We start from the raw sequence: 13003 nt of genomic DNA, 5'->3' as shown, positions 1-13003 counted from the left end.
AATGTGCACACAGCAGTCCACCTTTTAGGGGAAGATGAGCTTCCCTTGCAGTCTCAGAGAAGCCGCCACTGATATAGGTATATTCGAGATATTTATTAATACAATGGGGAGATTAGTACACATGTTTACATATCTTTGTTTAATGAAACAAGACGTTGAAGTGATAAAGGCACAGCATTATTTTCATTCTTCTTGTAATCTTACTTATGACGTACTGTCTTATGTTTACGGATCAACGTTGCATTCTGATGGCATTTACTGAAGCACAACAACGTCATAGGCTGTCTCTTTAGGGCCTTGTTCGAGTTTCTCCACCACCACTGTTTGATCTTCTCCGAGTAGTGCCCTTTCCAGGTTGACATTTGCCACTCCGAGCCTATACAATGCATCCCGGATGACAACATCTCCGGGCTGGCACGACTTCACTACTTGGCTGATCTGCTCGTTCACAATGTCTCTACTTGAGAGAAAATCCAGTAGGCGATTGTAGAGGTAGTAATGCGCCGGGTTGTTGAAAAGCACATGTTGTGTCCTCAAAGAGTTCACTGAACTTTGGTTACCTTGTTTTTCACCTTCTTCCTTCACAATTTGAGTCACAGTGCAAATGAGGTGCTCTAGGTCTTTGCACAAGGCCATTGAATGGTGTTCTGGAACAGCAGCCCTGTGGCCCAGAGTCAAGGCAGGAGGATGCACCAGCCAACAAGACGAAGATTTAGTGTGGGGGTGAATGTGCTGGTTGTCCCCGAACATAGAAAGATCGGCATTGTACGGCTTCTCCTGCAACTCAGCGCATGACACGAACTGAGGAGGAGCAAAGAGCAAGAGTCTTAGACACAAACATGAAAATGTGACCGCAGCTCAAGTCTGACGGCAACCTGAAGTGGTTCTTTAAAAGTGTAAAAAAAAAAAACATGACTGCTCGCGTAGTGACAATCACAACCAAGCATTATTATTATTTTTGCTGGTGTACCTAATGCTGTGTCCAGTACTGTATGACTTTTATCATGTTCAGCCTATTCAGGTGACTTGTTAATGATTTGAACCCACCTCTGGCTCATCAAAAGGCTCAGAAAAGCAACCTTGATTTCTGCCCCACATCCGGGCGGCCCTTTCTGGGTACTGCATGTCCGTACAAAGAGCGACTTGTCGAGCGCAGTCTCCAACATAGACCGGGGGCCAGTAACGGGAGGACACCAGCAGATCTACGTGATCCCGGGCCGTCTCTCCTCTCACCAAGTACTTGGAACCGCACACGACCTGACACAAAAATGAGGCTGACTGTGACTCGTTGAATTGTTTTCGTCTTTCAAGGTGATAGCTAATAAGGCGTCCAGTGTATGGCACACAGCCAACTCACTGTGATTTGCTTTTACCTTGTGGGGGCAGACCTTGGACAACTTGCCAGCAGTGAGGTGTTGAGGGGGCTGGGGGCCTGTGGGGAGGCCGCTATGAACAAGCGTGCACATGGAGGTCAGAGAAGTCAGCAGGTCTTTCTAGGAGGGGGAGGGAGAGATGGGAGCAATTTACATCATGGCTGTCAAAAGGTGGTTTGTGCATTGTGCATAGACATTCAACATACAACACAAAAAATAAAAAATAAATGTTCAGCCTAAAATGCAGTACAACCTTTATATGTGAACTTAAAATATCTTTTGAATGCACATGTAGAACCGTTCAGTGTTTTGGTTCTTTTTGCACAATTTGTTCTTCTCTAGAGGTGGAAGGGCAAAAATCACAACAGGTTTCAGGTTCAGGCTTCTGCTATCAGACTTCTCATCTGTGAGAAAGAATCCAATTCATTTTAGTAGGTCTGCTCAGTAGCCGTTCATTTCAATTACTTCACATTTGTCTACTTGCTGAAATACAGAACAAAACCATGGTCATGGTTTCCTAAGATAAAAGTTTATTCCTTTTTTTAAAGTTCGGAACTAATTCATTTAAAATTTCAGGAATTATTATCCCTACTCTACGCCAGAAGTCGAATATTTATGGATGAAGCCTGACTCAAGATGCTTGAGGGGGGTATTTACATATAGCCACTCTGATGACAACCATGAATGTTTTATTTGCTTTTTCTCCTCCAGGAGCCCAAAAGCAAAGTAGAGCAATAGCATCTCATAATTATGACTGTTACTGGACAAAAAAAAGAAACAAAATCGGTCTGTTCACAGTCATCAGAGTGTATGTTGGCAACCCTATTTGCAAGAAACATTCAAAGTTATTTTTCTGGTCCACTTCAGAGGGCTTCATAAAACCAAACATATGCTTCCTCGAATGTACACTCTCAGTGGAGCATTGTAAGTAAGCACAGTTGATATAGATCTGTGGCACACCCACCTTACTTGAGCCTGGAGTGATGCTCAATCCACAGCGCTCCAAAATACTTCTCAGCTTGTCCTCACTGTAGTCTTTGACCTTGTCGAGGCTCAACTCGCCATCGTGAATGAGCCGGACCAAAACTGATGGCGCAACTCCTGAAACATGAAATAATACTCTTATCATTTACTATCCATATTTTACACAAGGATTTAGTAATCATGTTTAGGTTACAAACATCCTAAAATGAACTAGTTTGGGCAGAGTGACCATCAATTAAGAGTACCTTGTCACACAGAACAAGGTAGGCTCAGCTATGGTGCTTTAGTTTTATTGCCTAGAAATATTTCTCATACAAATACATTTAAGAATGATAGACAGTACTACATGCAAAATCCATCAAAACTACTAAATTCTTCACACCGAGTTCGGAGTGATGGATAGAAATACAGTAGCAGGTTCCAATTACGGTAACGGGTACCTGGGGGCTGCTGTGTTTGTGACGTGACCTTGTCCTTTTCTGTGTTGATAACAGTGCGGCTCCTCATCAGCGGGGGGATGAAGGGTGCGATAATTGAAGCGTCCATCCGTGTGATGGGGATGTCCGCAGGGAAAGCGGCCTGCTCAATTGCCTCGGTCTCCATGGTCAGCCAAAAGTCATCCATGCGCACTTCGTCTGACACCGGAGGGTCCGGCCAGGTGAACTACAGAGAACAAGCAGCATCGATGACCAACTTCGTGGCTGCAGAAATATCGTTTCATCGCTAGTTTTTACTTTTGGTCTTACCTCCACATTCGTGAGCTCCAGCACATTGTTTGTGTGTCGCCTGGCAACCTCTACCATGGGAGCGACACCACAAACACCACAGATCATATCGTTATAGTCTCGCACTGTAAGACTCTCGAAGGCCCAGTAGCCTATCAGGAGAAATCCTTGAATTTGGGACGTCTCCTCTGGACTCAGCGAATGGACTGATGCAAACACAAGAGGTGGTGTTCATTTACAATATTTTGCACAAACAGCTACGTAGGTAGTTGTGATATTATTACATGTTACCGGGGTGGTTGGAGACATGGTCAAATAAGGTCCCGACAGCCTGAGCAGGAGGCTGGCCTGATCTGATTTCGCCTCTGATCTTTAATAAGAGATCAATGCTAACCAATAGTCTGTTTCCAATGTTGAACAAACCTGAAATAACACATTCATAGGAAAAGATTGTAGTCATGCCGCATCGAATCCCTTTCATGGCTCTTTGCAGAAAGGGTATATGAGGACACTGGTTCAAGTTTTAGCTTTGATGTATGAAGTCACAGACTATAACCACACAAAAAGCATTCTATGCCCATTCTCAGAATTTAAAGCAAGTTCTCCAGTGAGGGAAAACAAGTTTCCAATGTCATGTTCTAATCGTAATATTAAGGGGTAATGAAATGCAATTCAATTATTTGGGAGTTATGTATACACTGTAAACCAACCATTATTGTGATTTCTATGTCTTGTGCCACATGGAGACCACGGGCGAGTTTCAGAAATAGTGTGCTCATTTATAACACATATTGAGTCATGTGGCTCAGTATTAAAAACACTGTTATGAAGCTACGCAGCATGGTTTGCTATTAGTACATCTGCCCCAAAGTTCCTGGGTTTGAATCCTGCGTGCTCCTGTTTCCTCCAGTTCCTACGAGCAACTGTATCAGAATACATTTTTAAAGTGAACCTGCATTCAAGCCATGCTACGTGCTGAATGCACTGAGCAAACTTTTTTTTTACCTGGATGCAGGTCAGTGAAGCTGTGCAGAGCAAGACACTTGCCATTGAGACAGACTTTGAGCTGCAGAGATGCCGTCTGGATCAGCATCTCAGTAATCAGCCAGCAGTCCTCCTGCCCTGCTATTGTGCTTTGTTCAAACAATTATAGCATGTTGTTAGGGGTAGCAGACACGCACAACAATATAAAAACAGAAGAAGAAATTGGGAAGTGCTGTTAAATATGTCCACAATTTTGTTCCTGTCTTCTCACCTCTGATCTCCTTTGTAAAGGGGCTTTTTACAGAGCCCACATTGGGTGGCTGATGATTCATAGAACTGAGGCCACCCGGACTCCACCAGGGTCTCAGTCTCAAAAGTCCCTTCCTTGTTTTGCTCGCCCGCTTGGACTAAGACAATTTGAAGACTGTTAAGATCCTGGATAAGGGAAAGTGTTTCTTGGAGCTCGGCCTCGCTTTCTGGAATCTGCAGGGAATGGCGAATCAGCTGCAGGGTGGATTGCCGTTGGATGTCTTTCTGAACAGGACTCAAGGGCTGGCATGGATCGATCAATCGACTTAACCTCTAAAACAGACAATCACAAAGATCGATGATACAAAATGAAAAAAACGACAATTGTGGCTAAACGTCCTGCTCGTCAAATAGGGTTAAAAGTTACAATCAACAACAAATCCATTAACCTGTTTTGACGAAGAGGGAGTGTTGAAGATATAAATCAGTTGCTAGTTGTCTGAAAAGCACTCGTGTTATCCACATTCCACTTTCATTTTTTTTCTAAAGTATTGTAACGATCCTATTTCTAAAAAATCCAATGCTTTAAAAAATACTCCGCATACAAATAAAAAAAATGCAGTTGTAGACTGACAGATGAACTCCAACCTTAATAAGAAGACCATTTAGCCACCTAAAGAGTATGATAGGGTGCCAGGAATATCACACTTGGTAGTAAATCCAACAAAACAGTTCACAAAAAAAAAAAAAAAGGCCTTACACAAGGATATAAGTCAAAGGGGGAAAAAAAAAAAAAGTCAAACAAAAACCCAAAGTGTAAACCCCCCCCAATCGTCCTGTTCACATACAAATATTGAAAAAAAGTCTGAACCATGATAGGGATTTTCCAAAAACCACATAAGAATCTTTGTTTTTGTGATCTCCACGACTAATTGTTTGAAATGTAGAAGGAGTCAGCTTTTACCTCGGTTGCCTTGGGCTTCCCCTTGGGCAGATCACAGCCACACTTAGGGCACACTAAGGGTTTATGTCTGTTCTTATACATGTAGTCACACAACGTGTTCTTACAACGACCTCTGCCTCTCAATGTTGACAGTCCTAGGTCCTTAAAAAAGAAAGAAGTGGAACTTATAAGACAGGACATGCAATATTCACACAAAACATTCAAATGATTTGCACTTACAAAGCTGTTGACTGACACGTGATTGAAGGGAACAATTGACACAACGGTCATGCTCTTATCAGATGAGGAAGAAACGGGCTGGTGTGTGGTGACAGGAGAAGTCTACAAATAAAATGAACACATTGATTAAGAACACTGTCCTAATACATCCATCAATCTATTCTCAATGGTGCTTGTCCTTTATAAGGGTCGCAGGTGAGCTGGAGCCTATCTCAGAAGACTTTGGGTAAGGGACAGACGGGTAAGGAGAACAAACAATGGTTGCCAGCCAATGGCAGAGCAAATAACTATTCACACTCGCATTCACACCTAGGGACAATTTAGAGCCTTTGACAAATTTAAGATACATGTTTTTGCAATGAGGGAACAAGCTGGAGTAACTGCAGACAATCCATGCAAGCATAGGAACAGAAAGAACATGCAAACTCGACCTAAGGCCAGCGCAGCGATCAAACCGGAACCTAAAAACTGAAACATATTTGATACAATCAACTAAAATGCTTCTGTGTGCTGACCTGCACGGATTGGACTTGCTGGCCGAGTTGTTTTAAAGTACCAGCTTTGAGACCTGAGAATCTCTCTGTGGGTTCTGTGGTTAACAACAAAAATGTTATCCCATAATACACAAAAGAGTCCCTCTTTTTTTTTTCTTTTTTTTTTGTCGATTTAACTTCTTCTTGTTAAGTATGGTTCAGGACTACATGACACGAAAAAGACTCCATACAAACAAAACGGGAACATGATGTACCAGTTGGTGGTCTGTTGTTTTGTGCCGGAATTTTTCTGTTCACAGCTGGGACTGCGATGACTTGGAACAAAGCAGGCGCTGGAGAAACAACGTCAGTGTAAAACAATGTGACTGGAGTCTTTACATGAAATCTAAATATCAATAATGTTTGTAGTTTCCATTCACCTGTTTTATAACAGGAAGGTAAGATGGGTCTTTTCGGCCTCCCCTGAACTTCACACATGCTTTGACTTCTGAGTGCTTTTTTTTTCATGTGCCTATTTTAAGACAAGGATTGTGTCTAATTAGACCTATAAAACTGGATGAACTCAAATACAGCACGGAGAAGGTCATTTGTACAGTGACTCACTTTATTAGCGGCTGCATGGACGTGCAGCGTGTTTTTTCCGGTGATGTGCTGCTGCCCTCTGCTGACTCAACACTTAGAGCTGAGTTGATCTTCCTTAAGCAGTTTTGCCCTTCTTTTTTGCTCCGAGTGGGTTTGGTTTTACCAGCACCAGCATCAGTATTCCCCTCCTTTGTAGTGTCTAGACAGCTTGGAGCAGACGTGGCTTCGGACACCACCGTGGCAACGGGTATGTTTTTTTGCTGGATTTTCTTTGCCTGATGTAGAAATGCAGGCAGAGTGAAAAAGTCAGACACTACTATGAACATGGAGCAGTCTTCAATTGAGGACTAAGAAAAAGCAGTAGTTAGATTATTTATCATGATCAATATAATAGTATTCCTTCTTCATCATGAAAGGACAGCGTAAATGATTCTGAGCATAACCTAAATGTGTCTTGATATTACAGATCTTATTACAGATGTACTCTGGTCCTGCAGGTGGTATAAACTGGCTCGCTTGCTGTCCCACCAAAGCCTGTCTGGACTGTAACTAAATCACCTCAAAGAGTAACAAACTACAGGTTAAATCAGTAGAATATTTGCAAAGGCACAATTATTCTTGTTCCTCTTGTCTTTAGACTGATCAAGCAAACATTCTACTTTTTCGTTTTTGGTGCCGATAGAAATCTAATAAATATTATTTTAAAACGAGAACGATTAGATTATGCTGATTATACAGGCCGATAAATGCAATCCTAAAAAGGTATTACTCACAGCAGGTATCCATTTTCCGCCAAGGTGGATTCCACAGTCGGGGCATTTTGCTGGCTTGTGGCGGGTGACATACACGAATGAACACTGAGGATTAGGACACCTCCCACGACCTCTTCTGGTGTATGTCTTCACAGCCTAAAACAACAGTTGGACAAATGCTATCTTAAATGCAATTAAATTAACTTCTATTCTCTGATGAAACGAGAGCCAGCGCTGTCATGATGTTCAAAATGTGTGCGCAATGACCATCTTGTATGGCGGCACCGCTACGGGATTTTGCTCTTCTCTGGCTGCCACAGGGACCATCATGACGGTGCCCAAAGAGCTGACCCCCGCCAAGGACTTGGTCTCGAGCAAGTTCTAAAATAAGAGCAAAATGACATGAATTACCTGTAATTCAATTCAATCAGTAAAACACAATGTTGTCATTAAACATGGTTATTGGATGTGAAGTCAACACCTGGTTGGGTATGATGGCAACCATCTGTGTCGTTTCCCCTTGGGTTTGATGCATTGTCACCCCGCTGTTTACACCAGCAGCATCTCTTATCTCACATCTGTTCATTCCAACACAGTTTGCTAGCGCATCCACAGGGCTGTGCGGGTAAGAAACATCTTTGCAAGCTGGAGACACAGTAGTGATTGAGGAAGAAGAGGAGGATGTGCTTCCTTGGACGGCAGTTGAAGATACCGCCTCGCCAATGTCTTTTCCAAAGTTGACCAGAGAGCTTGAAGAAATATCCATCTCGGAGGTCAAGACAAGCGTTTGGGCCTCTTTCGACTCTTGAGACAAAGTAGGGAAGGACACGGTTCCATCAACTGGATTGGGACACTCTGCCAGGGAAGCTCCTGGCTGGGGATCATCGGTCAGGACAAGGTAACTAGCTCTCGGTAGGATCTTACGGAAGCCTGGAAAGTCATTGGATGGACTGGGAGACAACTGAAATTACAAAAACAATGAAATTCAGAAAACCTCTGTGAAAAAGCCACCATTGGTCATCAACTACAACTTTGTACACAACAAAAACTGGAAACATTATTACTGTAAACTCTCTTGATGCGCCATTCTTTTGACTTCAAAGTAAGACATGATTTCTAAAGCATAAAGTTAAGTCCAAATCAACGTTGTGCTCAAATGTATTTGAGTCACGTAGCTGCCCTAAAGCATTTTTTTGGTCATTTACTGTATCTGTGCCATCCTTCTCCGAGTTGGCCTTCTCCAGATAGTAGCGTTTCTCTGCCACGCTTAGCCTTTTCCAGCTTTCGCTGATCCGCTTGTTGATTTCTGATTGTGGCTGATTGGGCCTCTCCTGTTGCATAATCTGATGAACATCGAAGTAGTAGAGCAGGTAGGCAGATCTGGAAGATTACATTTTTTGAAGCATGGGAGCAGAATCCCAATTTGTGACGGTGCAAACATTTTGATGTGTGCATTACCTGGGCTTTTTTTGTTTCACATCGCCATCTTCTTGACTTTTGCGCTTACGCTTCTTGGGGGAAATTACACCAAGCTGGTTGCCACCTCTCTCAATCTCCTCTTTTAGCTTCACCTCCTCTTGTAGCTTCGCAACCTCATAAAGGTCCATCTTCTCCATGATGGCCTTGGACCTAGGTACCATTTGGATCATACAGAGTATGTTAAAAAGTAAATACGATGACATTTACTCAAGTAAACATGTATTTTGTAACTATATATAATTGGATTTAGGTTGACTTCTGTTGTCCCTTGATTTAGTTTTTTTTTTTTAATATTAAAATTATCACCCACAGCTAGAAGAAAAATAAACCGTTCAACATAATAATAATAATTTAAAAAACTCTTCATTGGTTGTGTGATGCTACAACTCTGAAATCGGGACAAACATGGATGAGAATAAAAAGAAACACCAACGATCAGTGCATACAAGAGCGACATAAATAACGCCCTGATGATCATTTCAATGTGCCAAAAAGCGATGGTCACAAGAGTACTAATGGGGCGTTAACAAGTTAAAAACACTAGCACGTGTATGTTTTAAAGCAGCGTTAATGGCCAAACTGTATACTGCCAGCTATTCACGGCGTGGTCCAATGAAATGGCTTCTTGTTGAAGTCTTACCTCGTGTGGACCGAGCGCTTCACGATGCTTTGAAAATGATGTAAAAACGATCGGACATCATACAATCACTGGATATTAGTGCTACGTGGTAAATCGTATATGTAAAGTGCGGAATTTGCGAGAGGAATATGTCAGCAGAAATTGCTTCGTTTAACCTCTACCGAACAAAAACATGGCGTTTCTGCTGTATTGGTTATAAACCAATCACAGGCGTTCATTTGGAAACATTGGCCAATCATGTTTGACGTTTTTGACACGTGAAGGTGACACTTTTCTGGTATTGATAACACGCCTCTGCCGAATTATGATATGAAACACACTGACAAGTTAAACAAAGAAAGTGTAGGTATAGTATGTTGATAGCAGGGCGTTGGAGATATTAAATCAAATTCCATCCTTATTTACCTAGAAGTCACTTTTAGACCTAACTAATCGCAAAGAAGGGTGTAGGTTAGTTAATCGAGCACTGATCAACTCGATGGGCAAAAATGGCGGATGACAAGGTGAGGAGAGCGTTCCGACTTTTAACCCATCAATTCTTTATACCGAGTCAGTCCGTAGTTATGAGAAGAAATGGGAAATTGAAAATGGATTCCGTTTAAGTATGCCAACCTCTCATCGAATTTATGGTCGCACCAGTTTGCCAATAAACAGAGATGTTTAACTTCAATAATGGAAATCGTAAATGACATGTATTACATTGCATCACTGTTTGCATGAATGAAAAACAAGAATTAGGATGGTATTTGTGACCGGTGGAAACATGAACCACTTGTCTATTTTTAGGATCCCCTGAAAAAGTTGAAAGACTTGACACAGCTCAAAAATCAATTGGAGGAAATCCAGAAGAGAGTGGAGAACGAAATCTCTGTAGGAATTCCTCAGGTACTTGCGTGGTTGCTGTCACGTGACTAAGGCCAAACACAAATCCCCCCCCCCCCCCCCAAACCTCAAAGTTGCCCACTTAGATTGTGTTAGTGATCAGAAACCAACATTAACACAGTTTGTTAAAGCTAATCTTTTATTGCACTGCAGCTCTGCTTACCTTCTGGCTTTGACGTAATTTATGCTTCAACCGCTACTTGAATGTGTCTGCCAGGTCATTGGTGGCGAAACCCGTGATGCTATAAGGTTATTGTAACAAAAAAGTAACGCAAGCTAAATTGAGAAGAGAAATTTCAACAACGAAATCAATGAAAACTAGTAACTACTAAACTAACTACAATACGCGAAAATCTTTGTCAGTATGAGCATGCAGGGGTATCAACACTCCTCTGTGGTTCGTGGAATTTGTGAAAAAGTTTGATTTTCAGTTTAATGTCATCTTCACATTGCAGGGTGGCTCGCTGTTGGGATCTCCGTTCCTGAAGGGCTTCCTGGCTGGTTATGTAGTGGCTAAGCTGCGCTCTTCCGCCATCTTTGGGGTGCTGCTGGGGACAGTCACTGGCATCTACGCAGCACAGAACTATCAAGTGCCTAACATTGAAAGGACCGTCAAAGACTTTCTCAACAACTTGAAAAAAAAAAAGTAATTTGGGCAGGCCGGCAAAAGCCTGGTGCTAGTTCTTGTTTGCTCAGTGATGGACTGCAATTTTTGCATTTTATTTATGATGTAGGACTTCAATTTGCAGCGTTTGGTCCGTCACGTTTCATGACATTCATTTGTTTGCTCCTTGTGATCGCCTTAAGTTAACTGCACTGAAATTCATGTATTTAATTTTGTGTTATCAACAATGATTGCGATCCAGAATGAGAAGTCGAGGTACAGGAAGCGGTGGCTGCCGAGGGTACGGTGGGGGGCCCTCTTATGCGTGATGGTCCTCATCTACGGCACGCATGCGCCGCTCATCGCTCTGAGCAAAGCGGAGGGCCGCATCCCTTTCAACCCTTCCTCATGCGTCGTGATGATCGAGTTGGTCAAGCTGCTCGTGTCTTTCGCCACTCTCATTACGACCGGGGGCGCGTCGACCTTCCTCGCGCCTCCCTCCCCGTTCCTCGTGGCCCCCTACGCCGCCCCCGCCGCACTCTACGCCCTCAATAACAACCTGGTTGTCCTTATGCAGGCTCACATGGACCCAAGCTCTTTCCAGGTCCTCAGCAACCTTAAAATTGCCACCACTGCTCTGCTCTACTCTCTGTGCTTAGGCAAGAGGATGCGCTGGGGTCAGTGGGCCAGTCTGGGGCTCCTCATGGCGGCGGGAATGTGCCATAGCTACACCAGCCTGGACTCAGCAGACACGGGCGAAACGCAGCAAGAGATCAGGCTTCATATCACTGCGTGGGGGCTTTTCCTCATGCTGGTGTATTGCTGTGCATCTGGGCTCGCAGCCGTTTATACAGAAAAGGTGCTGAAGGGTCAGAAGCTGCCACTCAGCGTTCAAAATCTCTACCTCTACGTTTTTGGTGTGCTCATCAACGGACTGTCTTCTTTCGCTGCCCTCGCGAGTGACAAGAGCTTTTTAGAAGGGTACTCGTGGACTGTCTGGGCTATCATAGCGGGACAGGCGGCTAACGGCCTTCTGATGTCTGTACTGTTGAAACACGGCAGCGGCATCACTCGGCTGTTCGTCATCTCCTGCTCCATGCTGGTCAACGCTGTGATGTCGTGGGCAGTTTTAGGGCTGCAGCTGACTTTCTTCTTCTCGATACCACTCGCCATGGTCGCCCTGGCAGCTTTTCTTTACTACACATAGCCGACTTTTCACTAGAAGCTCCAAGCACTCTTTTAATACTCATTCTTTGGTTTCGCATATTTATTTCTTGCTTTTTTATTTCTATGTTGTGTGTAAAGATGAAAATTGAACAATAAATCTAACCTTTTCATTGTTACCCATACACTCAATGGCCAATTATGTATGTGTGTCTAATGGAATACAATGCAAGAGCTGCATCAAAATGTCTGCTTTTAGCATTATAGGCTAAATGCCATCCACCCATTTTCAATAGTGTGTGTGTGTGTGTGTGTGTGTGTGTGTGTGTGTGTGTGTGTGTGTGTGTGTGTGTGTGTGTGTGTGTGTGTGTGACCTCGTTAGGATCACAGGGTAAGGGTCCTCGAGCTCCTATGCAGCCAGTTTTAGGTGTACCCCTCCTGCTAAACACCTGATTGAAATAATCAGTTCATCAGCAAGCTTTGCGAAAGCCGGCTCACGAACCTGATGATTTTATTTTTGCAGCAAGAATGCATCCAAAACAGACTGGATAGGGCCTCAAGGACCTATCTTGGGCTGCCCTGGTCGAGATTATCCACGACTCTAATAAGAACAAACGTGCATTTAGATACTGCACCACTGAAAATGGCCACCACAGTAATACACACAAATTCCTCATTAGATTGTCATGACCTCGTTTGATTCCTGCCTCAGGCATGATTCCAGTCCACTTTCTTTTACTTTAATACTATTCATTCATCCATTTTCTGAACCGCGTTTATCTTTACGAGGGCTGCAGGAATGCTAGAGGCTATCCCAGAAGTCTTTAGGCGGCAGCCGGGGTACACCCTGATCGGTCACCAGCCAAGTACAGGGCACACACAAGCAAACAACCACCCACAATAACTCC

General features: G+C 43.3%; 3 protein-coding genes across 3 annotated transcripts; 2 read left to right on the top strand and 1 right to left on the bottom strand.

Annotated features, from left to right (window-relative positions):
- Window positions 1–72: 72 nt before the first annotated feature.
- On the bottom strand, window positions 73–9641 carry hmgxb3 (HMG box domain containing 3). Its single transcript, XM_061284362.1, has 21 exons — window positions 9446–9641; window positions 8785–8955; window positions 8532–8706; window positions 7808–8287; window positions 7594–7707; window positions 7348–7482; window positions 6596–6849; window positions 6412–6503; window positions 6247–6324; window positions 6014–6087; window positions 5499–5600; window positions 5280–5420; window positions 4338–4648; window positions 4088–4215; window positions 3374–3505; window positions 3104–3288; window positions 2798–3020; window positions 2338–2474; window positions 1374–1493; window positions 1048–1257; window positions 73–801 (listed from the first exon to the last, which is right to left on the bottom strand). Exons 2-21 carry the CDS (start codon window positions 8940–8942, stop codon window positions 256–258), a joined length of 3795 nt encoding a protein of 1264 aa, XP_061140346.1. The 5' UTR covers window positions 8943–8955; window positions 9446–9641; the 3' UTR covers window positions 73–255.
- A 62-nt stretch (window positions 9642–9703) lies between these two features.
- Window positions 9704–11195, top strand: LOC133157716 (SLC35A4 upstream open reading frame protein). Its single transcript, XM_061284365.1, has 3 exons — window positions 9704–9948; window positions 10232–10330; window positions 10783–11195. Exons 1-3 carry the CDS (start codon window positions 9934–9936, stop codon window positions 10975–10977), a joined length of 309 nt encoding a protein of 102 aa, XP_061140349.1. The 5' UTR covers window positions 9704–9933; the 3' UTR covers window positions 10978–11195.
- slc35a4 (solute carrier family 35 member A4) lies at window positions 11179–12274 on the top strand. Its single transcript, XM_061284364.1, has one exon. It carries the CDS (start codon window positions 11179–11181, stop codon window positions 12136–12138), a length of 960 nt encoding a protein of 319 aa, XP_061140348.1. The 3' UTR covers window positions 12139–12274.
- The last annotated feature ends 729 nt before the right edge of the window (window positions 12275–13003 follow it).

Source organism: Syngnathus typhle, linkage group LG1, assembly GCF_033458585.1.
Source record: "Syngnathus typhle isolate RoL2023-S1 ecotype Sweden linkage group LG1, RoL_Styp_1.0, whole genome shotgun sequence".
Taxonomy (NCBI): domain Eukaryota; kingdom Metazoa; phylum Chordata; class Actinopteri; order Syngnathiformes; family Syngnathidae; genus Syngnathus; species Syngnathus typhle.
This window is presented reverse-complemented; position numbering and strand designations above follow the sequence as displayed.